Source organism: Sinocyclocheilus anshuiensis, unplaced genomic scaffold (assembly GCF_001515605.1).
Source record: "Sinocyclocheilus anshuiensis isolate Anshui unplaced genomic scaffold, SAMN03320099.WGS_v1.1 scaffold412, whole genome shotgun sequence".
Taxonomy (NCBI): Eukaryota; Metazoa; Chordata; class Actinopteri; order Cypriniformes; family Cyprinidae; genus Sinocyclocheilus; species Sinocyclocheilus anshuiensis.
In genome coordinates, this window is record NW_015558661.1 from 149592 (window position 1) to 173540 (window position 23949).

General features: G+C 37.9%; 2 protein-coding genes across 4 annotated transcripts in view; both read left to right on the forward strand.

The window, feature by feature from the left end:
- Window positions 1–1710: 1710 nt before the first annotated feature.
- Window positions 1711–14289, forward strand: amacr (alpha-methylacyl-CoA racemase). Of its 3 annotated transcripts, none has more exons than XM_016477378.1 (6): window positions 1711–1763; window positions 2129–2390; window positions 2774–2917; window positions 5437–5597; window positions 11880–12066; window positions 13428–14289. In XM_016477378.1, exons 2-6 carry the CDS (start codon window positions 2144–2146, stop codon window positions 13835–13837), a joined length of 1149 nt encoding a protein of 382 aa, XP_016332864.1. In that variant the 5' UTR covers window positions 1711–1763; window positions 2129–2143; the 3' UTR covers window positions 13838–14289. The 3 variants fall into 3 exon arrangements, with proteins under 3 accessions (XP_016332864.1, XP_016332863.1, XP_016332862.1); XM_016477377.1 differs by having other exon boundaries at window positions 1722–1770; window positions 2136–2390; XM_016477376.1 differs by having other exon boundaries at window positions 1724–1770; window positions 2120–2390.
- Window positions 14290–16908: 2619 nt separating this feature from the next.
- The window catches only part of LOC107681104 (membrane-associated transporter protein-like), a 13408-nt gene continuing 6367 nt past the window's right edge, over window positions 16909–23949 (forward strand). Inside the window, exons 1-4 of the mRNA XM_016477267.1 lie at window positions 16909–17149; window positions 17284–17965; window positions 18771–18947; window positions 21738–22084. Coding sequence (XP_016332753.1) covers window positions 17515–17965; window positions 18771–18947; window positions 21738–22084 — 975 coding nt within the window. The 5' untranslated portion in view covers window positions 16909–17149; window positions 17284–17514. The remainder of the gene's footprint in view (window positions 17150–17283; window positions 17966–18770; window positions 18948–21737; window positions 22085–23949) is intronic.

The following is a 23949-nucleotide window of genomic DNA, read 5'->3' on the forward strand; positions in this document are numbered from 1 at the left end:
CGGTGAATGGGTGCCGTCAGAATGAGAGTTTAAACAGATGATAAAAACATCACAATAATCCACAAATGTTATAAGGAAATACTTACAGATACTAAGAAAAGAGAATGTTAGGCCAACATGTTAGGCCAACAACATTCCCCCAGATGTTCCAATTGGCCTGAACAAGACATTGCATACTGTAGAATGTTGCCGATTTGTGAGCTCCCAGCATGCACTGCAATATGAATAAATCACGCAGGTAGTGCTTTAGGCTTATTGTTTAATAATAAAGAAGTAAATATAAAATAAGTATTGGCCTATATATAAAAAAACACTAATGCTGAAAAGTAAAAAAAAAAATCCTTATGGATCTGGAGGTCCAGTAACTACATGAAGGTGTTTTTACCTTCATGTAGTTACTGGACCTCCAGATCCATAAGGATTATTATTTTTTTTTACTTTTCAGCATTAGAGTTTTTATATGTATATAAATATATACATAGTATATAAGTATGTATATAAAGTATATAAGTATACATATATGTTTTTCATATGGTCTAACTGAGACTCTCAGCTGGCTCTGCTGCAAAGACTCTTTAATTGATGCAACTGGGGAACATAAAACGAATGCAGTTCTAAGTCATTGGAATTTGTATATAACCCAAAGTAATGTAAATGAATGTTGAAAATATGCCACTGAAAGTGTTTTTCCTTGAATCAAGGTCAGTGAGACTGACCTTGCTGCTGAGTGTTTACCCACACAATACATAAACCATTCAAAACATCTTTAGAATTGTATTCCCTGAAACTCTGTATATTCAATATTATGAGCTGTGTGTCTTTTCCTCTACTGATTTGATTAATGGATTGATATATTGTGCGAGACTGCTATTGTGAGAAGCCCATGGTGTCAGCTCATGCATGAATGTAGCACAGTGTTGGGAAATGAATTTACAGTGAGTCTCTGAACATTTTCCTGTCAGTTCAAATCTGGCTTACAAGTATCATTTATTTATGAAATATTGAGTGTGGCTGTTTCCAAGCAATGTTTTAAATCTGATCCTGTTTGTCACTTATTTAGCGCCTTTTGAATGATTCATTCCTGACTGACTAGAATATTTGGGAACTGTATTAAGGCATGCCATATTTTTGAAGGATCAATCCTTCATTTTCAGAGCCGAATATGAAATACAAAATTAAACAGAATGATTAAAGAAAACAAATGACGAAATAAAAAGCCATATCATTCATGTGCACACACTGAATATCTAAATACATTACCCACTGAGACAGACTATAATAGTGGTGAGAAATGGAGTGCTCATAAATCATTATGATCTGTAGCCTACAAAAAGTTACATTTACACTTCAGCAGACCCATTCTTAACAAATGAAAAGGAAACAGTCCTGAATTGGTCTCTTCTTCTCTTGTCTTTTGTTTTCTAAGCAAAATGATACTTGAAATTGTTTTATTCAAATCCAGAACCAAACAAATGAAAATGGATGAAAGTGCCTTTATAATGTCCCTCTTGATGAGTAGAATAGCCAATCACACAATGGAAAAGTCACAAAAAGGTTTTTATTAATTGACTCTATCTTTTATGCTTATTTGTCAGTTATACAATTTATAATTTTAAATTTATATTATTTTAAATTTATATATTTATTGAGAGAGAGAGAGAGAGAGAGAGAGCGAGAGCGAGATCATAAAAACTACAACATCCACAATCCTGTGCGCATACGTCATAAACACGCGCCGTGCAGTTTGGTTCGAAGTGCAAAATTTTAATGGTATGTAGTGTTTATTTTGTTGCAAAGTCATGACTCCTACAGTTTTATCATGTGTTGTTTGCTCACACGTGTTTTGGACAGAAAACATAAATAACGAATTGTTGTTATTTAGTGATACTCAATACTGATCGTTTACCGGTTTAATAATAAGTTTGGAATGGACAGCTGGAGTGAACTGTGACCTAAATAACAACTGTCATTTGTTTGTGCTTGGTGCTTTATTAATATATATATATTTTCGAGCATCGCACATTGTGTAATATATCGCACATATTTGTTTTAATGTGTTTCCACCTCTCCTACACTACGTAATAATTTGAAAGAATTTCTTTCGCGTGTAATACTTTAGGTTTATTTGTGAACAGGTTCCATTATGGCTCTGGCAGGAGTGCGTGTAATAGAGCTCGCAGGACTGGCCCCTGCGCCCTTCTGCGGGATGATACTGGCGGACTTCGGTGCAAGAGTGATCCGGGTAGATCGGACAAAGGTGGCAATGACTGTAGATACTCAAGCAAGAGGCAAACAATCAGTGGCCTTCAATCTGAAGAACCCCAAAGGTGTCGCTGTTTTGAAAAGACTGTGTGTCCAGTCAGATGTGGTTCTGGAGCCCTATCGTAAAGGTCAGTGTCTTCATTAAAAGGAGCAAACATCTCCACATTCGCATGCTTAAATCTCATAATATTCTGTTAGCTAGCTGGCAGGGTGTATTTTATTGCTTGAATGTAGTATCTTATTATTATGGCAATTCTGATAAACAGTAATTACGCAATAAATCAATGTTCTTTCATTTTAATGCAAGATGGCACAGCTTGTTCTGTCACAATTAGTTCTTTTTGTTTGCAAATGAATTATTTTTTATTTTTTAAACAATTACCCTCTGTCCATATTGTGCATTTTGTCTAAATAATTATAGTTGTTTTATTGAAAGCATTTTTAATTAATGGGGGGGGTGGGCTTTTTTTCCTTTCATGCTTCATTATTTTATTTCTTTGGTATAATTAAGGTGTTATGGAAAAGATGGGATTAGGTCCTGAAGATTTACTAAAAGAGAACCCGCGCCTGATTTATGCTCGACTCACCGGCTACGGTCAGAGCGGATCCTACGCCAAGGCTGCCGGGCATGATATCAACTACCTGGCCATGTCAGGTAAAGACCAATATTAAAACCTGTGCAGAGGAACTGGCTAATAAGCTTTCCCAGAATGCCCTTAGGTACAGTGGATGTAAAGCAGAGTAGATTGCAGAGATTGAGCTATGTGAAGTTCAAAATATCTTTGGTGGAAAAGTTTTCTTACACTTTTCGTACAAGCAGAGTCCTTCACACTGAGGCATGACTGCAAACCAGCACTTGTTACATTGCAGACTGAAACCCTATGGAGCAGTCTGGATCTGTGGTGCCATTAATTAAAAGAATTTCAATGGAAATTATGCTGTGTTGCTCTTTAAGCGCAGAGATTTCCTTTTTAATATTTTACGATTTACTCAACTCCAGAGACATCATGTCCATTCAAATTTTTGAGCCAAGTGGATTTTGAATGCAGCATCCAAAAAATTGCATTTGATAATTAATTTTCACAATTATTGAAAGTACAAAATGAATAGTGCCCCAAAGCTGTTGTCTTTTAGTGAATTTCCGTTTTTAAGCTAAAATATATCACTTATCCGTGGTGCAGTTTTTGCATATGTGTGGATGCTTGACTCAGTCCAAAATGTTACTAAATATACATTTTTAGCATTTTGTGAAAATGACATATGCTAATCGACCAAAAAGAGGTGCAGTTTTAGCCTTGTGCTTATGTTTTAGATTAATTTGTTTCTATAAGCTACAGGATATGTGGAAGCCTGAATTTGTGCAGGATTTACAGGCCTAATGTTCTTAATATTGTCGCAGGGTGAATGAGAACACAGACTCGGTACTGATAGAAAGAGCCCTGGAGGGTGATTTATTGCCCACGCGAGGAACCACTGCGTCACCCAGGCGTTCGTGTCCTTCGCCCTGGACATCCACTTTAGGGGCGCATGGTCGGTGACGAGGGTGAACCGGCGGCCCCAGAGGTAGTATTTCAACTCCAGGACTGCCCACTTTATGGCCAGGGCCTCTTTCTCCAGCGTTGCGTACCTGGTCTCCGATGTTCCACGACCCGGTCAGTATATTCCTGCCGGGCGGCCAGTCGTTCGGTAAACTGCTGCTGCCGGGCCGAGAGCTCCGTTAGGCGGCGGATGACCTCTTCCATGTGTCCGGGGGAAGAGAGCGGTTTCTCCTAGAAGAAGCACAGAGATCGTTACAGCAACCTGGCGGTACAAGTCTGTGTCTCAATTCACCTGTAATGCCTGCATTCTCCACCATATGTCGCGGGGTGAATGAGAACACAGACTCGGTACTGATAGAAAGAGCCCCGGAGGGTGATTTATTGCCCACACACTGATCATACGTGCTCGGAGGAATGGTGCTCGGTGCCCGTCTCAACGTTGTGCTCGTGGGGTGAAGTGCCGTGGTGCAGATCCCTCTCCTGGGGTGCGGTCGGAGTCTGTGAATAAGGAGAAACAAGCATTAATGTCACCTGGAGCTCCGGGGTGCCTTCCCGCTGATGTCTCTTCTCATTAATGTCGCCTGGAGCTCCGGTGTGCCTCCCCGCTGGTGTCTCTTCTCCTGGCTTTTATGGCCAGCAGGAACGAGCTCCAGGTGCGCCACTCATCACGCACAGGTGTTGTGCTTCTGTGATCAGTGTTGCAGCGGCGTTTCCAGGGCGACGCTGATCTGGACCCGGGATACTCGCCACAATATATTCAGGCATTGCGACAGTAAATGTATTAATAATGTATGTTTCCGCTTCGAATCTTAATTTGAAATTACATAATAGGAGCTGTTAGACAATGCAGTCATTATTACAATAAAAGCTTAAGTAAAGTTTTATTCTAAATAATAACAGTTTAATTTGGGTTCATTTTTTTGGCATGAACTGATAAAATGTATATGTAGAATTAAATTTAAGTTGCTTTGGTAAAAGCATCTGCCAACTTAAATTAAAGCCATGTGTGCACTAATGTAAGATCATCCTGGCAGGTGCATTTCAGTGTTGCTTTCATGCAAAACAACAACACCAGGTTTGGTCTTGAACCACCGATGCGGCAAATAACAGTTTTATTGATGTCAAGGAACATCACCAGACATATAATTCTATACATATTATGCTTTTTTTTTTTATTAACACCAACTACCATACATTGCCACGGTACTATCCATTTCTTTGAACTAAATGGGAGCGTTTTTCAAGTTTGATTGCATTTTTTGAGCCCTTTTTTGTTGATTTGCTTTGACCTTTTATGTGCTAACAGAACAATACACACTTGTAATGTAATTATCTTTGATGACATTGGCCTTTGCGAAGTCTGTGTGTGTTAAATCCAAATAATTTAATGGCTTCACTTGTAATAATGCCCATTGTTCTTTTGTTTTTGTTCATTCGCTACACTTTTCTTATCACCACTTAACAGGCAATACTATTTAAACCAGTTTAAAAGCCCAGAGGATGGAAACAAATGCAAGTGGCTTAATTGGTGATATTTGTAGCTGACCTTTAACCTGTGATTTAAAAATAACTTACAGTAATTATTCAGCTATTCTTCAGTTCTCAGGGTGTCCCTGTCCCTCTCTGTCCGTAATAGGGTTGCTGTCCATGCTGGGCCGTAGCTCAGAGAAACCCTACGCTCCATTGAATTTGGTGGCAGACTTTGCTGGAGGAGGTCTCATGTGTGCATTTGGGATTGTGTTGGCTCTCCTGGAAAGAAGCAGGTCAGGACAAGGCCAGATCATTGATGCCAGCATGGTGAGATACAGCACCTCATCTTAAAATAGGTTCCCATTGACAAATTGTTATTAACTTCTCTTTGAAATACCAGTAGAACAATTTTCTGTTTCCTACAGACTCTTTTGAATGTGATAGTTTCCTGGGCTGGTTAGCTGAAGCTAACGAGTGACTGGAAAAAGAAGCACTTGTGCTGGCTTGCTTTCATTCCATACCATCAAATTTATATCATTCTGAGGGTGTCATGAATTGTTTTTCCCCCCATCATGCTAAAAAACCTTTTCCTCTTCTTGTTTTGACCAGCCACTGCATGGAATGAGGCAATTACAAGCCTTGTTTATCTCAATACAATTGCCCCATGTTCTGAACAGTCTGTCAATAGTTTTCTGCAATCTGGATTTTCCAATAATTGCTTGGTTTTTCCTTTCAAGTTGCTTATATTGGCACTATCTGTTTTCATTAACACCGCTACGTGTGAGTACTGTTAGAGTAGTTATTTTCCAAGTAAGGATGACCCATTTAGTTAGGAATTGCAAATATTGTGGTCTAGCCCATTCTCCAATGGGTCCTTGAGAGCTTAAATGTTCCTCCAAATCAATGTACTGTAATTCACTTTGAAAAAACCCCCAAGAAACTAAACTGTTTAGCTGTTTATTCACAAATATTAAGCATTTAAATTTGGACCTGTGTTTGAAACTATGAAATATTTGGTTGCAAAGCTCATCATTAATGCTAATTAATAAAGTATGAAAACTAGCGCCGCTGAGGAGTAGGTCACTCAAGCATTAGAAATTGAAATATTGATGCCATTTTACAGCTCGCTGAGAATCTCATGCTTCATTGGTCTCCCCTATATTTTTTATCATTATTAAAATGTTTTAATTATAAAAAAAAAATGTTATCATAGTGGTTGATTATAAACCCTCAAAGATTTACATTTCCTACTGTTATTGATGTTTGTAAAAATGACATGCTTGTATTATTAGCATCTGACATTTTCTGAGGAAAGTGTTTGCTCAAGAGCCTGTATTGTGTTCTTAGAGCCCTTCCATGGTGAGAGAGTCTCTTTGGCTTGTAAAGTCTACATCTACTGGTGATCAACAAGAGAATCATGTGATGTAGCTTGTAGAATGCTAAAAACATTTATTGAGTCAATATAAAGTTAACATAAAATGAGAAAGGGAAAATAAAGAAAAAAGGAAAACTCAATTCAAGTTTATTCACATAACACTCTTCACAATATTGTTTCAAAGCAGCTTTACAGAAAATGATTGTTTCAATTTTTTTTCAGTTAGGAAGTATTCTGTTATTAGGCAGTGAGTGCATCAAAGTAATGTCCTTATGGTACTAATATACAGCTATAATATAATACATGCATGTTATGTGGTTAAAGTCATATGTTCAGTTAAGCAGATTCAACAAACATGTTAGGCAGCAATTACAACTTGTGCTTGTGATGATTACAATATAAGGATAATGTTTGACAGTTTTATACATTGATTTATAGTTGGCATCAATCTGAAGTTTTTGCAGAGTGACTTAACAAGCTAAGTAATAATAAAAGAGTATTGTCATATTTAGCCTATTACATACAGTGCCTTGTATTCATACCCCTTCATTTTTTTCACGTTTTATGTTGCAGCCTTATGTTAAACTGCTTTAAATTACTTTTCCCCCCACATCAATCTACACACCATACACCATAATGAGAAAGCACAAAACAGATCTGTGACAACTTTGCAAATTTATTAAAACTAAAACACTAAAATAAAGACATTGCATAAGTATTCATACCCTTAACTCAGTATTTAGTTGAAGCATCTTTAAAGCCTCAAGTCTTTTTGGGTATGATGCAACAAGTTTTGCACATGTGCATTTGGCAAATATCTGCCATTCTTCTCCTCACCTCTTCACCTCTCAAGCTCTGTCAGCTTGAATGGGGGCTGGCAGACATTTTCAGGTTTCTCCAGAAATTTTTGATTGGGTTCAAGCCCAGGCTGTGGCTGGGCCACTCAGAGACAGTAGGCTTGTTTGAGATGAGCGAAATCTGCGCAGAACCGATCACCGGTTATCACCGTGAGATGCATGCCGGTTATAAAAGTGTCCGAGTTATGTCCGACTTGCTCTGATGTCACGCTGACGTGTGTCAAAAAACTCTCACGACGGCGAGGCGGCTGTGTGGGATTGTGCAGTCGAGCGCAGTTGCTCTCCACCGACTGCGCTGATCAAAAGCATGATGGGAAACGACTGACTGACTACACAGCTTAATGATCATTGGTTCAGACAACCGTGATGCTGATGCGTGAAGCCGTGAAAATGTTAAATTTTTTATCTGATTTCATGTGATTTATGTATTTAAATTATGCTTGAATATTCCCAAACACTATGACAGTGTGATCTCTGTGTGAGATATGTGATAGTTGTCATATTTCTATAAAAATCTAAAATAGGCCTACATGTTTGTATTAAAGTAAAAATGGATGATAAATACGCCTTTCATATGGAATTAAATAGCAAGCACTTTGAGTGTCTTGTTCATCTTATTTATTTTCATATAAAAACAACAGAGCTAAAATTATATCATGTTAATTAGCAACACAGCACGTGAGTGTGAATAACGCGATATCTGCCTTTGATCTCGTAGTTATCTTCCACTTCGAGAGCTCAAAACTGTCCGTCTTGACTGCGTTTATTTCACTCCTCCCCTCACTGCAGCTGCCTGCTCTCGCCTACATTTCAGGCGAGGCGAGGCGCAACTCAAACAAGCCTATTCACAGAGTTGTCTATAAGCTACTCTTGCTGCATGCTTAGGGTCATTGTCCACGTTGGAAGGTGAACCTTCTGCCCAGTCTGAAGTTCTGAATGCTCTGAACTAGGTTTTCATTAAGGATATCTCTATATTTTGCTGTGTTGAGTTTTCCTTCTACTCTGACGAGTCCCTCAGTCCCTGCCGCTGAAAAACAGCCCCACAGCATGAAACTGCTACCACCACACTTTACTGTTGGGATGCTAATGTGCAGGTGATGATCAGTGCCTGGTTTCTTCCATACATGATGCTTGGAATTGAGGTTCATCAGATCAGAGAATCTTGTTTCTCACAATCTGAGAATTCTTTAGGTGTCTCCAGTCTAATCAAGGCCCTTCTCCATCAATTGCTCAGTTTGGTCAGGATGCCAGCTCTAGGAAGAGTCCTGGTTGTTCCAAATGTCTTCCGTTATGGATAATGTAGGCTACATGCTTCTGTGAACCTTCAATGCAGCAGATTTTTTTTCTGAACTCTTCCCCAGATGTGTGGCTTGATGCCGTCCTGTTTCTGAGCTCTACAGGCAGTTTTGACATCAGGGGTTGTTTTTGCTGTGATGTGCATTTTCAGCTGTTAGACCTTTTATTGAGAGGAGTGTGCCTTTCCAAATCATACTCATTCAATTGAATTTGTCACAGGTTAACTCCATTTGAAGTGTAATAACATCTACAAGTGATATGAATGCTCCTGAGCTAAATTTCAAGTGTCCAAGTATGCAATGGAATCATTTCAGTTTTTTTATTTCTAATAAATTTGTTACAAACCTGTTTTGTGCTTTGTCATAATGGTGTATGGAGTGTAGATTGATGTGGGGAAAAAAAGTAATTTAAAGCTGTTTAACAGAAGGCTGCAAAATAACATAATGTGAGAAAAAAAAAGAAGGGGTATGAATACTTTCGCAAGGCAATGTATACGACATTTGATGTGTATAATTATATTTAATAATTGTAATGTTTTTCTTTCCATATTATTAATTACTCTAGTGAGTAATTTCCTTTTGTGTTGAATCATCCAGCACACATAAAGTCTAGTTCACACTTGCTGTGTTAAATCTGTGTGTTAACCCTCTTGGTCTTTGTTGAAGCAGTTGGGAAAAAAAGCTATTTAAGGTTTGCTGGCACATTGGTCAGTTCTTTAAATGCCCTGTTTTGTTCATGCTGCACTAGGTTTTCTTCGCTGGGAAAAAAAAAAAGACGATTAGCAATTGCTATTCTGCTTGTTAATTAAATATGACATTTCACTCAGCCCTAAGTAAATTTTTAATGCGTTAGAAAACCTGAACCAGACAATGGAGCTCCAATTTGACTGAGGTTATGTAATTTACTCTAATGCAGTTTGATCTCTGCCACTTTAAGCCCTTAAGGAAATAAACAGTGGTAAATATAAAGCGTAATATGTGACAATCCAATATTGAAGCACCTCTCACATTAGCAATTCAGACCTGGAGCAGAGCTGCAGTGCTAGTGGAGAGTTTCTCCTGATAGCCGTGTGTGTTCCAAGCTAATGTCAGTGTGGGCAGAAACTGTGGTAATGATGATTAGATATTGCCATATTGCGATATCAATATGAAAGGTGGAAGTATGAAGAAATAGCTTGAGGCATATCATGATAACACATTCAGTATTAGGCCAAGCAACAGGCGTCTTCTGGGAGAGTGACTTCTTTATGGTCAGGCCAATCAAATGCGCAAATAGAAACCCAGATCGTCAACGTCTCTTTGAAGGCTGGGTTAACTGGGAAATATATGAAGTATATCCACATTAAAGTTAATTTTGCATGTATATTTTTATGCATCAATCTGGAGGATTTGACCTACAAACATTTATTTTCATCTGTGAAAATGTTTCTGAAACACTTGCTACTGGCCCTTTAACCTCAGCCTTGATGCCAAATTTGTCATTCAGAACTGATTCAGGTCAAGATCTAAGTGCCATAATTCTTTAAAGGGGTCATGTCATCCATATTTACCATAAGTCTACTTATGCTAGTGAGTTTATTTGAGCAAGACACAGTCATATTCTAGTTTTTCGTTGCCAGTTTCACCCTTTCTCTAAAGTAAACAGCCTTTTTTTTAGCCATTTCCCTTTGAGAAATGTCCCCATTGCATGTGAAATTATTAACTGCATGCATTACTCACACAACCTTTGAGAGTTTATTGTGGTGTTATACATAGTTTTTGCCATCCCCATCCTTTAAGAACTGCCTTTGTGAAAACTGTACAGTATTACATTGTGACTGGTTCATAAAATCAGTGCTGAAATATGCCACACAAACTCTTTAAATCAAACTGAAACATCAGGGACCTTGTTAAAAATAAACGTAATCCATTTTTCATAAGCGTGGACAGTCATGCATTTGATGAATTCAGTATATCGCTGCAAAATTAACTCCGTTTTTGATGTTTAGATAAATGCTCTTTTTAAAATATCTGAAGGTTACGTTATGTTTTCATAGGACATCAAGCTTTAATATGCATACAAGATCAAAGACATTTTGATTACTCATGATATGGCTGCTTTTGAGTCGTGCTGTGCCATGATGTGGAAATCAAACCACTGCAAACCTCTACAGAACTGCAGGCTGTTTCACTGTGGTGTGCTTGTATTATAAAGTTGCTTAAATCCTCTGTCATACCACATTTCTGTCTTGTTCAGTGCATTCATGTATATACGTTTATGTGATTATCTGCACTTTCCTGCATATAAATTTATTATAAACTGAATTATGTGACCTGATGAATATGTACAACTCCAGCTACCCCTAATGAGGATGTAGCCCTGCTTATTGGCAAGCACCCTGTTGCTTTATACTAAAAATTCAGCATGATAGAATTGTGGCAAATAGTGGGTTAAACGGTTAGTTCACCCAAAAATGAAAATTAGCCCATTAATTACTCACCCTCAAGGCATCCTAGGTGTATATGACTTTCTTCTTTCAGACGAAACCAGTCAAAGTTATATTAAAAATGGTCTTTGAGCTTCCAAGCTGTTTAATGGCAGTCAGCGGGTGTTGCAGTTCATCAGTCCAAAAGAAGTGCAATAAAGCGCTTCCATCCATAACAAAAAGTGCCTCACATGGCTCTGGGGGATGAACAAAGGCGTCCTGTAGCGAATCAATGCGTTTTTGTAAGAAAAATAACCATATTTAAAATGTAATAATCGCTTTAATCTAGCTTGCGCTCACTGTTGTAAACGGAAGCAGTTCCGGGCTGATGACGTAAGACGTCGACGTTGCGCCCTCGGAGCCGTGTGAGGCACTTTTTATTATGGATGGATGCGCGTTTTTCACTCCTTTTGGACTGATGAATTGCAACACCCGCTGACTGCCATTAAACAACTTGGAAGATCAAAGACAATTTTTAATATAACTCCGACTGGATTCGTCTGAAAGAAGAAAGTCATACACGCCTAGGATGCCTTGAGGGTGAGTAAATAATGGGCTAAATTTCATTTTTGGGTGAACTATCCCTTTAAATGAGTGATGCTTGTATATATGTGTAGGTTGAAGGTGCAGCATATGTCGGCTCCTTCATGTGGAAGTCCCGTAGCCTCGGCCTGTGGAATCATCCACGTGGGGAAAACTTGCTGGATAGTGGCGCTCCATTCTACGATACGTACCGTACATCTGATGGAAAGTACATGGCAGTGGGGGCGATTGAGCCTCAGTTCTATCAACAGCTTATTCAAGGTCGGTGTATTATATTTCTTCTTAATATGGTCCTGTAGTGTCATCTTCTGAATATAATGGATGTTCTCATGGTGTGAATTGCTAGGAATGCTTGCTGTCTCATTCAGAATAGTTGTATTTTGTTAATGGAAAAATCTGAAGTATTTACAGGCAGCTACACAAACACCTGAAATTCCACTCTTTTTTTCATCCGTAAAGAAATTATCGGTCACCATATGATAATTTTTTGTCATGTTTTTAAAAATCCCTTATCTTAATCTTTGATAATCTTAATTTAAGACAATATGGTTACTCTTTATTTGAAATATGGTTACTAAAGTTTATCTTGATGTGGAAAATACATCTTAAAAAAACATGCAGTTTTTTGATAGGAAAAATTATGTGCAAATATTAAAATTAAATCTAAAAATGATATTTCTTCTTAGTTTAGCATTTTTTTTTAACATATTCATTTTATTTCTTATTCTTTTTAATTATATTCTCTATATGAACAAATATTTTTTGTTCATTTCATTTTCTTATTGTTTCTTATATATAATAAGTGTGTGTGTGTGTGTATTCTCATTTTTGCATTTTAAGATGTTATTTTTATTTTTTTCCATTCACGTTTTTTCTTTTTATTTTCTTGTTCTTTTTAATTATATTTATTTTAATTTAATTTATTAATTATATTTATTTTATAATTATAAAATTATATTTTTTGCATTTTATGGTGTTAATACTTATATTGCTATTCTCATATTTTTGCATTGTTTGCATATGTTCTTATTATTTTTATCTCTCTTCTCTTTTTTGCATTTTTTGTTTTCTTTATCTATTAAATATTTATTCTTTTATTTGTTTTATTTTCATAGTTTATATATTTATATAATTATACAATGTTATTTTCTTATTCCTTTATTTCTCTGAACACAGTACACAATGCACATCTATACATCTAGCTGCTTTTAATTCACCTGAAATAAACCTGAATGACATCTGAGTACAATTAACCACAAGATTCTCAGGGTCACATTGTTCTGTCTACATGGTTGTCAATTTTGCGCAGGCATGCAAAGATTAGGGAGAAGCCACAGGATGCTTTATTAGTATGTGCATAGGGATTCACCCTACGTCCTGATGACCCAAGTGCTTAATCTTGCTTTGAAACCATAATAACTCTATTGGTATTCAAGTTTGACCCTCAATAGAAGAATGTCTCCTTATAAGTCACCTGCTGTGGCCAGTGTAATGCACTAATGGCTTCTGGATTCATAGTCCTTCATGATCTCTTTGATCTTTGTCCTCTAAACTCCTTTATTGATTTATTTCCTCTTTTTTTTTTTTTTTTATCTCCCTCATCTAATTCTCTCTCACCACAGGTTTGGGCTTATACGATGCTGACCTGCCCGCACAAATGAGTGTATCGGATTGGCCGCAGCTCAGGCAAACATTCACCCGGGTGTTTGCCAGCAAGACGCAGGAGGAGTGGAGTCGAGTCTTTGATGGGACAGATGCCTGTGTCACCCCTGTGCTGTCTTTGGATGAGGTACTCTCTCACCCCCACAACCAGGCACGGGGGTCATTCTTCAAGGACTCTCAGGGGGAAATTAGCCCTCGACCTGCACCCGTTCTGTCCCGCTCCCCTGCGGAGCCCTGTCACTCCCGGGACCCCTTCATCGGAGAGCACACTCGCTCTGTGCTGAAGGAGTACGGGTTTGATCAAGCGCAAATAGAACAGCTCTTATCTGCCGGTATTGTAGAGTGTAACGAAGCTAAAGCACGTCTGTAAATCAAAGACTCTGACTGGAGAATCATTAAACTTTGTGGCCAATGATGCAGCGTGGGAATCTGAGCACTTGAACTCCTCTGTCTTGTTAAGTGAGTGTGAGGGGGCATTTCAGAACAAAATTACTCTCCCTTGTGAATCACTGGGTGCTGCAGTGGAAGTGGACTAAATGATCCTATGCTTTTATGTTAAGATGTATTTGTAATTGCTGTAGGGAAAGTCAAGTGGGATTTAATTAAAGCCTATTGCAAATATTCTGTATTGATCTTAACATCCTTATTTTTGTCAGCAACATCATCAGTCTTTCAAAAAAGATATTCAACATTCGCTTATTTTTTAAGATCGTTTTGAATTAATAATAGTATTGTTGAGGGCATTTTATTTGTAGTTGATTCAAGTGTACCACTTTTGGTTGTGAATTGAAATACTTGACTAATAAACGCCTTCAGCAAGAATAGCTGAGTGTGAGTCATAGACTAATTAACTGAGTGAAATATTTGCCTTTGCCTAATTATTAGGGAGCGCTGATAACCCAAGATAATGGTATTAGGATAAAACCAATTAATGATTCAGCTTAAGATGAAGTTTTCTGTCATAATATCACTAATTGTATAAAAGTGTAACACTTGGTGAACACCGTAATGGTCTTTATTATGATACAGGTGGTCGTTTTTGTGTGGCCTGTATTTATTATAAGTAATGGGGACAGTCAGGTTGTCGCTTAAAGCCAATTCACACTATACCAACAGACGCAGACAAACGGCAACAGACACATTTGTCGGGATTTGTTGGATCAGTGTTTTACCCCGTCTGCATCTCTTGGCATTGGCCGGCACTTATTTTTGCTGACTGAACATAATGAACTGCCATTTTTCGGGTCTTGGAATGTCTGAGAAGTGTTGTAATGTAATCTGGTGACCATCAGCATTGGCCCTGCGTTTGTTAGTGCGGTGTAAATTGGCCTTTATGCTCATCAGGGATATAATAAAAACAGTAATATTGTGAAATATTAGTGTAATTTAAATGAACTGTAATCTGTTTTAAAGGGGTCATGAACTGAGAAACCAAAATTCCCTTGATCTCTTGACATATAAGAGGTCATTGTACTATTAAGTACAATGGGGGAAGTACAACAGGGGGGGAGTCGTGGCCTAATGGTTAGAGAGTCGGACTCGTAACCCAAAGGTTGCAGGTTCGAGTCTCGTACTGGCAGGGATTGTAGGTGGGGGGAGTGAATGTACAGCACTCTCTTCCACCTTCCCTTGAGCAAGGCACCGAACCCCCAACTGCTCCCCGGGTGCTGCAGCAAAAAATGGCTGCCCACTGCTCCGGGTGTGTGTTCACGTTGTGTGTGTGTGTGTGTGTTCACTGCTGTGTGTGTGCACTTTGGATGGGATAAATGCAGAGCACTAATTCCGAGTATGGGTCACCATACTTGGCCACATGTCACTTCACTTTAAAACATCCTGTAAGTGTCAGAACTCAAAACTTTCTTGTTAGTCTAAAAACAGCTTATATTGAAGCCAGTCTGCCAAAACGACAGCTTGTGGAATGTACCACTCTATGATGTAATAGTGTGGATAAGCACCACCTCCGCAGAAGAAGATAGACATTGCTGCCTGTTTAGCCCCGCCCACTGATTCACACATGTAGTGTTTACAAGAGAGGCGAACGCAGGTCTACGCAGAAACCAAACGATAAGGATGCTCTGAAGACAACAAGACACTGTGAAGTGCCAAGTTGTGGAAAAACAGTCTTTGCTTCGTCTTCCTTCTTATCCCAACGTTAAGAAAGAATGAATAAATGTTATTTTTAATGAAGTGCTAGACCGCGACAGTAAGAATTCGGTCCTTTGTTCACTTCATTTTACCACGGATTCGTTTACAAACAAGACACAATTCGATGCGGGTTTATTCAGAAAGATTGAAACTAAAAGACGATGCTGTGCTGACTATATTGGATCCAACAGTAATGTCGTGTGTGAGTAACTGTTTGTAAAAAAAGATCATTTGATATGTTCTGAGTATTTAAGCGTTTTCAACTTAAATCACAGCAGTGTTCATCTGTGAAGGATGTAGGCTGTCAAACATACACAACTATTAGCCAATCATAGCAGTGGGCATTTACTTCAGAGTCTACAATCTGCCAAGCCTATTCAAACAGAGTGTTTTGATGAGGGGGGTCAAAAACAGGACAGAAAATAGCCTATTCTAAATTGTTTTTTGATGTAAAAATCTTGATAACATTATAAGTGGACCTCCGAGAACAATACAAAATAAATAAAGAGTCCATGACCCCTTTAACATGTTATGAAGTGCAATTTATTTCTGTGATGGCAAAGATGAATTTTCAGCAGCCATTACTCCAGTTTTAAGTGTCACATGATCCCTCAGAAATCATTTTAATATGCTGATATGCAGTTCAATAAACATTTGTTATTATAATTAATGTTGCAGACAGTTGTGCTGCTTAATATTTTTTGTTGAAACCGTGTGAAAAAGAACAGAATAATGTTCAAAAGAACACAATTTATTTGACAGAAATGTTTTGTAACATTATAAATGTCTCTACTGTCACTTTTGATCAGTTTAATGCATCTTTTCTCAGTAAAAGCATTAATTTCTTAATAAAAGTATTACCAACCCCAAACTTTTAAACAGTAGTGTATTTTCAAATTAAGAAAAGAGAATGTACAGATGAAGACACATTTTCTGATCCTTGAAGATTGAGATAAAAATAATGAAACTATAAAGCAGTTTTTAAAACTTCAGTTTAAAAAAATGTAGACTTTAAAGACTGTATCTGGCTTCAAACAATACTTCTTTTGATAACATTCTGAATCATCTTTTCTCAATTCAAATACTACTAGTAAACCCAAAGAATGAGAAATAAAAATATTTCATAACTACTCTAGCCTGAAATCGATTCTCATTCACGTAGAAGATATGTGTGGAATGTGGCATTTTAATCCATGTGGCAACATCTGACCAGTTCCCTGTGATCCACAGCTCAACCTCTATAGATTTAATCTGAGGGAGAGAGTGGATGATGTTCTGTGAGAAGCTCACATGATTTTTGAAGAGACTCTGTGAAAGTCTCATGACAGATTTGAGTAGACCAAAGCAGCAGGAGATAGCCATGTGAATGGAGAGGCAGCATTGCGTGGGGTTGTGTGCTTTGACTCTGCTATAAATGCATTTCCTTCTTTTTTTTCTCCAGCCCCCTTGAAGCCGTCTGCCGAGGAATCACATGTTATACGTCACTTGTTTTACCCTAATGGGCCACCCTGCCATGCAAGACCACAAAAGGATACTTGTTAGGTCTACATTAACATTTTTCTAACATTTACATTTCCCCAAACACTCTACTGTTCTCTTTATCTGATAGATATTTGCTATTACATTAACTACGAATTGTTAGTTCTGAACTTCTAACCAGTTGTAACCCAGCAGGAGCAAGAGAAGAACATCCACAGCTCATAATCTTCGTCACATGCTTACAACCGACTCCACCAGCGGCCTTTGGCAACAAAAGCAAGAAAAAAAGTTAGGCTTACTTCCTTGATCTCAACCAGACGACCACCTCCTTTTCTTCTCAGCTCAGCTGACATTGTAAATACTAGTTTGGAGCTTTATCGCTCAACTATGCAGTAGGAATTAAGAGTTTCAAGACCGACAACTATGACTCTTCTAACCGAGGACCAGCCTTGCAGGTTCTCCGCACCGGACAGCCCACTCGCATCCATTGAGCACTACCCGGTGGACTCGGGGCCGAAAGAGGACTATTTGGACTGCATGGAACCTGCTGTGTTTGGAGCGGTGGAGCCTCCGAAGCACTCCAGAGGACGGCTTATCATGCACGGCATGGTCATGTTTGGAAGGGAATTCTGCTATGCTGTTGAGGCAGCGTTTGTCACACCGGTGTTGCTGAGCGTTGGACTCCCCAAACACCTGTACAGCCTGGTGTGGCTCATCAGCCCTGTTTTGGGTTTTATCCTACAGCCTGTCATCGGCTCGGCAAGCGACTACTGTAGGTCCCCATGGGGCCGAAGGCGACCGTACATACTCTTGCTCGGGATTATGATGTTAGTTGGCCTGACTTTATTTTTAAATGGAGATGCGGTCACATCAGGTAGGTGCAGCCTAAGTAAATGATGGATCTGTCAAGATTATGAAACCAGGAGCTACTTGTGTCTAGGCTGGTAATTAAAGAATCTACCGTTGGCAATGCAATTTTTAAAACAGTTAGCAAATTTTATTTGCTCTCCCTTGACCATTAAAAATATTGTTAGGATGAAGAAAATAATGACCCAGGAAGGAATGCTAAGCAGATATAGGAACTTCAAATAACCACAAAAGTACTGCATTTTTCACATTATATCAAATAGCTTTTTTTAATGACCAAAGGAGATGTGAGTCAAAAATAGTTGTGTGGAATATAACACAGCTGGACATTGCATGTTTTTTTTTTTCTCACAGCATTATGGGAATCTTTACCTATTCCTACCATATTTCCTATTAAATACTACAAATCTAGAATTGTAATCATTTGCAATAAAGAGTACTTGTTAATTTACCAAGCACACACATTTAAAATACTGAAGAAAACTCCTGTTTCCATTACTACAATTAGGTGTTCTTTGGAATAAGTTTAAACATTCACACTTTTATTTATTTAGTTAGTTATTAGTTTATGCATTTATTTATTTATGTATTTATTTCTATATGCATTACAAAAGACTACAAAAGAATGTATACATAACTGGAAGAAAAACCTAATCTTCATGTTTTATGCGTTTTTGCACATTTTTTGTGTTCTGAGCAATGGACCTTAAGTTTTGACATTTCTGAAAAGTTATATTCAATAGTATTTATTAGCATTTAATACATAATGTGCTTTTGATTAAACTAAGCATGATGTTGTTTCTCTCCTCCAGCTATACTACAGGACAGAAATGTTAAAAGGACATGGGCGATCGTAGTGGTCATGTTTGGAGTGGTGTTGTTTGACTTTGCGGCGGACTTCATTGACGGACCCATTAAAGCCTATTTGTTTGACGTGTGTTCTCATCGGGATAAGGAGAGAGGGCTTCATTATCATGCCTTACTCACAGGTAAGAAGCAACAGTGAGTGATGTTGCTTGGCTTTGCTTCATATGATGGAAATATGCCTTTATTTCTAAGTGCACTGAATTAATGTGCAATTTCTTTGCAAAACAAGCTGAATGTAGCAAAGAAATAATAGCTTTTAAAACATGAGAAATTCCTTCAAAGCTATATAGTTACCTTGGCAATGCCATAATTGACACCTCTCTGTGCCTTACCCTTCTGTTGCTGTGGAGATGTTGTGCATTATGACATAAAGCCAGATTGATGTGCCTATAGCACTATTAACCATTTTTATGCGGTTACTGTGAAGGACTTCAGCGATTATTTCATTTATGTCTTTCCTTGGTGTCATGAGTCCGTTCCCAGTAGATTGTTGCAATATAATTCACAAAATTGATTGCTTTTTGCACTCTTTAAATCTAAGCGTCATCGAAAACTATGTATTTTTAAGTGTGTGGATACATTTCTGGGTACTTTTATGGCCGCTGCGTTTCTCATGCATATTTTTGCTTTTGCCATTTTGATCCTGTCAGTTCTTTAGGAAACCCCATTATTTTCTTGATGTGCCGTTTTTAAGATGCACATGCTTCTCTGCAATTACCGATACAGATCGCTCTGCAATGTGAAGCTGACTGACAGCATTTGTTTTAAAGCATTTTTGAAAGCTTCCAAGTGTATTATTTCGACTGAATTCCAAGTACTTTTGTGAAATTGGTTGGCACTATGGCAATGGCCTGTTTCCTCACCCATTTATAGTAAAACATGGTGATTTTGTGTCGGTTTGCTCATGGTGCTCAGGCACCGAAGGGGTCCGTGTGCACTCAAGGTATCCTAATCCAAACAGGCCCAGTCATGTGCTGAGATCATGGGTTGGAGCTGAGAGTTTCAGAGCCACATGACTGGATCACTACTGTGGCTCAGGGGTGGGTGGGTGTTTGTCTGTAATTGTGCGTAACCTTCCATACAGAGTTTTTTGTTGTTGTTGTTTTTGGTCAACTTTTACTGACAAAATATGCCCTGCAGTGTAACATATTAACAATAGCAAATGTCCACCTTATTATTAATCTCTTGAATGTTCTTTAAATGAAGCATTTAATTTGCTTTTCTCTGTATTTTGTCAAAACTGTATTATTATCACACATTATATCACTCACTTGCTCACCCCTAAAACCACCTGCCCTCAGACTACAACTCGATACTTCTTAAGTCCAAAATATCTATTATAATATCTATTTAGATTTTTATTGTATAGTAGTGTATATATCGATTATACTGTTATATAAAAACAGAAATATTTTAATTACTCTAAATGCTTTTGGAGGTTTTATTCATCAAAGAATCAAACCTATTAAACAGTGCAATAATTTTTAACATTGATAATAATATGAAATGTTTCTTGAGCAGCAAATCAGCATATTAGAATGATTTCTGAAGGATCATGTGACACTGAAGACCAAAATAATGATGTTGAAAATGCAGCTTTGCCATCACAGGAATAAATGCCATTTTTAAATATATTAAAATTGAACTGAAAGATTTCCTGCTGATTCAATAGATGAAGAATGAATATCAGTGCTGAAAATCATTATGTGGTCTCAAGTCAGTCGCTGAAGTGAATAATTGATAAATGAAAATTCCTAACATATTTAATGTGACAGAACACATTGTTTTTATATATAATGGCAGGAAAGATTTTTCAACAATTTGTAAAACTACTACAGAAACAGTTTATTTTTTGGTAAATAAACTTCCATAGCTTGTTTTGCCTCATGCACATTATTCCATTATAAAGGTCACTGTTGTAATTGGTGTAGCAAGAGCTAATACATTTGAATTCCTTCCTAAAACAAGAACAACTCTTGTTAAAGGTGACATATCATGAAAATCTGACTTTTCCAGGTTTTAAGTTCTATAATCAGGTCTCTGGTGCATCTACCAACCAAGGAAACGTGAAAAAGATTAACCCAATCACTTTGTTTAGGTAAGCCTTTTTCTGCAAGCGTCTGAGACTCAAGGCACCGTCATTTTGATTTCGCAAGCGACAATGGTGTACCAGCTCTAAAAGCCATGGCGAATGTTTGAGCAAAACATGCTAACTGTTCTGTCTTTGGCTGCACAGACGAGCACAGAACGCTATTTAGAGTCCCAGCCTCGGAGGAGACAAGAGAGCAGTGGATTTATTGATTTATTTAGGCTACTGTATATTGCTGCTGCCACACAGATCTAAAATAAACAAGTGATTTATTTCCCAGCTGTTTACCTTCACAGACATAACCGACTGTTTTTGTAACTCGTGTGTTTTTAACGTAAACTTGTGTGTGAATGAGAACTTAGTTTAGTACTCGCATGCTGTGACAGCAGCTTTCTGTCCATGTGCTTCGGATGTGTGCGCTCAGAAAACCTTATATCTGAAGTTTAAACTCATATGGTTTAAAACGCATGATTTCAGCGCTGTAATGGTGCAGCTCTATTATGAAAAAGAGGCGGGGAGCAGCAGCTCATTTGCATTTAAAGACACAGGCCCGAAAAACAGCTTGTTTCTGCTTCCACTCAAAATAGGCATTTTCAAAATTATATAATAAATGATCTGTGGAGTATTTTGAGCTGAAACTTCACAGACACATTCTGGGGACACCAGAGGGGGCATAATATGTCACCTTTAAAGTACTTTAAAGTACTTACATTTGGAGAAGCATTTTGGTTTTTACAAACAGAGCACATCCCACCGAAACTTTTAATTGCATTTGATTTTCCGAGTGTGATTTTTCAAAGCAATCTGCTGTGCTTCCTTTCAGGTCTAGGTGGAGCCTGTGGATACCTGATTGGAGCCATGGACTGGGGTCACTCTGCACTTGGTGTTGTACTGGGTTCAGAATACCAAGTTATCTATTTTTTCTCGTCATTGACCTGGGGCATTTTTCTTACCATGCACCTTTTCAGCATCCCAGAGAAACCACTGATGAAAGATCACAGTTCAGACTCTTGTCCAGCCGCCTCACTGCTCCTGGAAGACCCACATCATAACGGCTACGGCACGGTACACAAAGAATCACCACCTCTGCCTGAAATGAGGCAGCGCTCGTTTTCTGCCCTGAGTGAAGCCAATGCAGTCACGCCCAGTGCCAAGCAGCCTAACAGCGAGGTTGGTCATTTGTGTTACCTTGAATCCCTTTCATGTGGCTTTTATTCTTGGCTTCAGTCTGCACCCAATTTCCCCTCACATTTTAATGACCTGTTTCAGACCTTGGAGCATCAGCCTTTATGAGCTGTAATTAGGCTGCCACTGGATACTCATGCCTTTCACAGAAACAATTCCTCGTTTGGTCGATAATGAAAATCAGCTCATGATTTTTCTGGCTGTTAGAAATGCAACAAATGATGGCATATTAACAGGTCTTTGTGGTGAAGTGGTGACGTTATAATTACTTATTATGGCTATTGTGTGTAGCTTAATTAAGTGTGAAAAATGTACACGGCTCTCAAAGTTCACACTATATTTTATTAGGTCATTAAGTAATAAATCAGGCCCAGGTTTACCATTAAAAATAGTAACATAATATAGCAGCATATAATGAGACAATATACAGTATGTGTCTCATTATATGGTAGAGTCTAAAATTCTATAAAAATGCTACTGTTTTGTATTTGTATTAGTAAAAAATATACTAATAAATATATATACATTTTTAGCAGAATAACTTAAACAAAAATTTGAATAATAGTAATAGTCATTTGAACGTTTGTTATTTATCATCAATTGATAAAATGAATAAATATTATAAATGTATTATTAATAATTTGAATTGGGTAATGACCTAAAATAGTACAGAATTTTGAATATTTTTTGTTTATATTGTCTTTTTTCAACTTTATTTACAAATATATTGTAAACCACATATTTTAGAGTAGCGATATACCCCAGAGTATATCTTGGATCATCATTTTTCACTTTTTCAGATCATCTTTTAAATCAGGGCTGCCCAAACTCGGTCCTGGAGGGCCGGTGTCCTGAAGAGTTTAGCTCCAACCCCAATTAAACACACCTGAACCAGCTAATCAAACTCTTGCTCACCAAACCTGCCTTTAAGTTTCTAGTATGCCTAGCAAGAGCTTGATTAGCTGGTTCAGGTGTGTTTAATTGGGGTTGGAGCTAAACTCTTCAGGACACCGGCCCTCCAGGACCGAGTTTGGGCAGCCCTGTTTTAAATGCTTCTTTTGAATCATAAAAATGAGGCATGCTCTTTGTGAAACCTCCGCTGTGGTCCTTAACCCAGACTGCAGTTTGTCATGCCAGTGTAATGCTAAAGTCACACCAAGTAATGCTTTAATGCAGCTCATTTTTAGATCTGTAAAATGCTTTCCCAGATATAGCTGTGTTCAATGTTGCACTTGTTGTGGTCTGCATTGTGCTTTCTTGTACCAGTTTAATCATACCATCTATTCATTCTGAAAATGTCAATTTAACAGCAGTAATTAAGCACAGCGTTTACCTTAATAAGAATATTTCAGTATTAATTGGAATTACACAGTCACACAAAAATGAATTAACCCAGGTGAGCTGATATTATGGTTACTAATACTGTACGTCTGTATATAATCAGAATATAGGTTCAAAAAATAGTAGTTTTATACGCATAACAGCAAAGTAACTTTGAACAAACTTTGATCAAACGTTACTTTTTATTTAATGTTCATATTGAATTGTTAATGCCACTGCGGTAAAAGGAACTGGAAATCTTACTAATCCTTTCAGTCTAAACCCCAACTGAGTCTCGCAATCATTAACCTGCGACAAACCTCACATAATCTGCCATCTGTCCCTGAGATAGAGTTCTATTCCACCAAACTCTGCTTTTGGACAAAATGTTCAGAACATTTTGTTCTTGTTAATACAGTGATGCGAGGCTTGTTTCACAGGCTGATGGATAGAACACTGGCTTAAAGGGTTAGTTCACCCAAAAATGAAAATTAGCCTGTGTTTTACTCACCCTCAAAGCATCCTAGGTG

Excerpts from the sequence above, each read along its gene's own strand:
- amacr (XM_016477378.1), top strand. The coding sequence starts at position 2,144 with ATGGCTCTGGCAGGAGTGCGTGTAATAGAGCTCGCAGGACTGGCCCCT. Across the intron at positions 2,391-2,773 it reads TCTGGAGCCCTATCGTAAAG|GTGTTATGGAAAAGATGGGA; the intron begins GTCAGTGTCTTC and ends GGTATAATTAAG. Across the intron at positions 12,067-13,427 it reads CTATCAACAGCTTATTCAAG|GTTTGGGCTTATACGATGCT; the intron begins GTCGGTGTATTA and ends CTCTCACCACAG.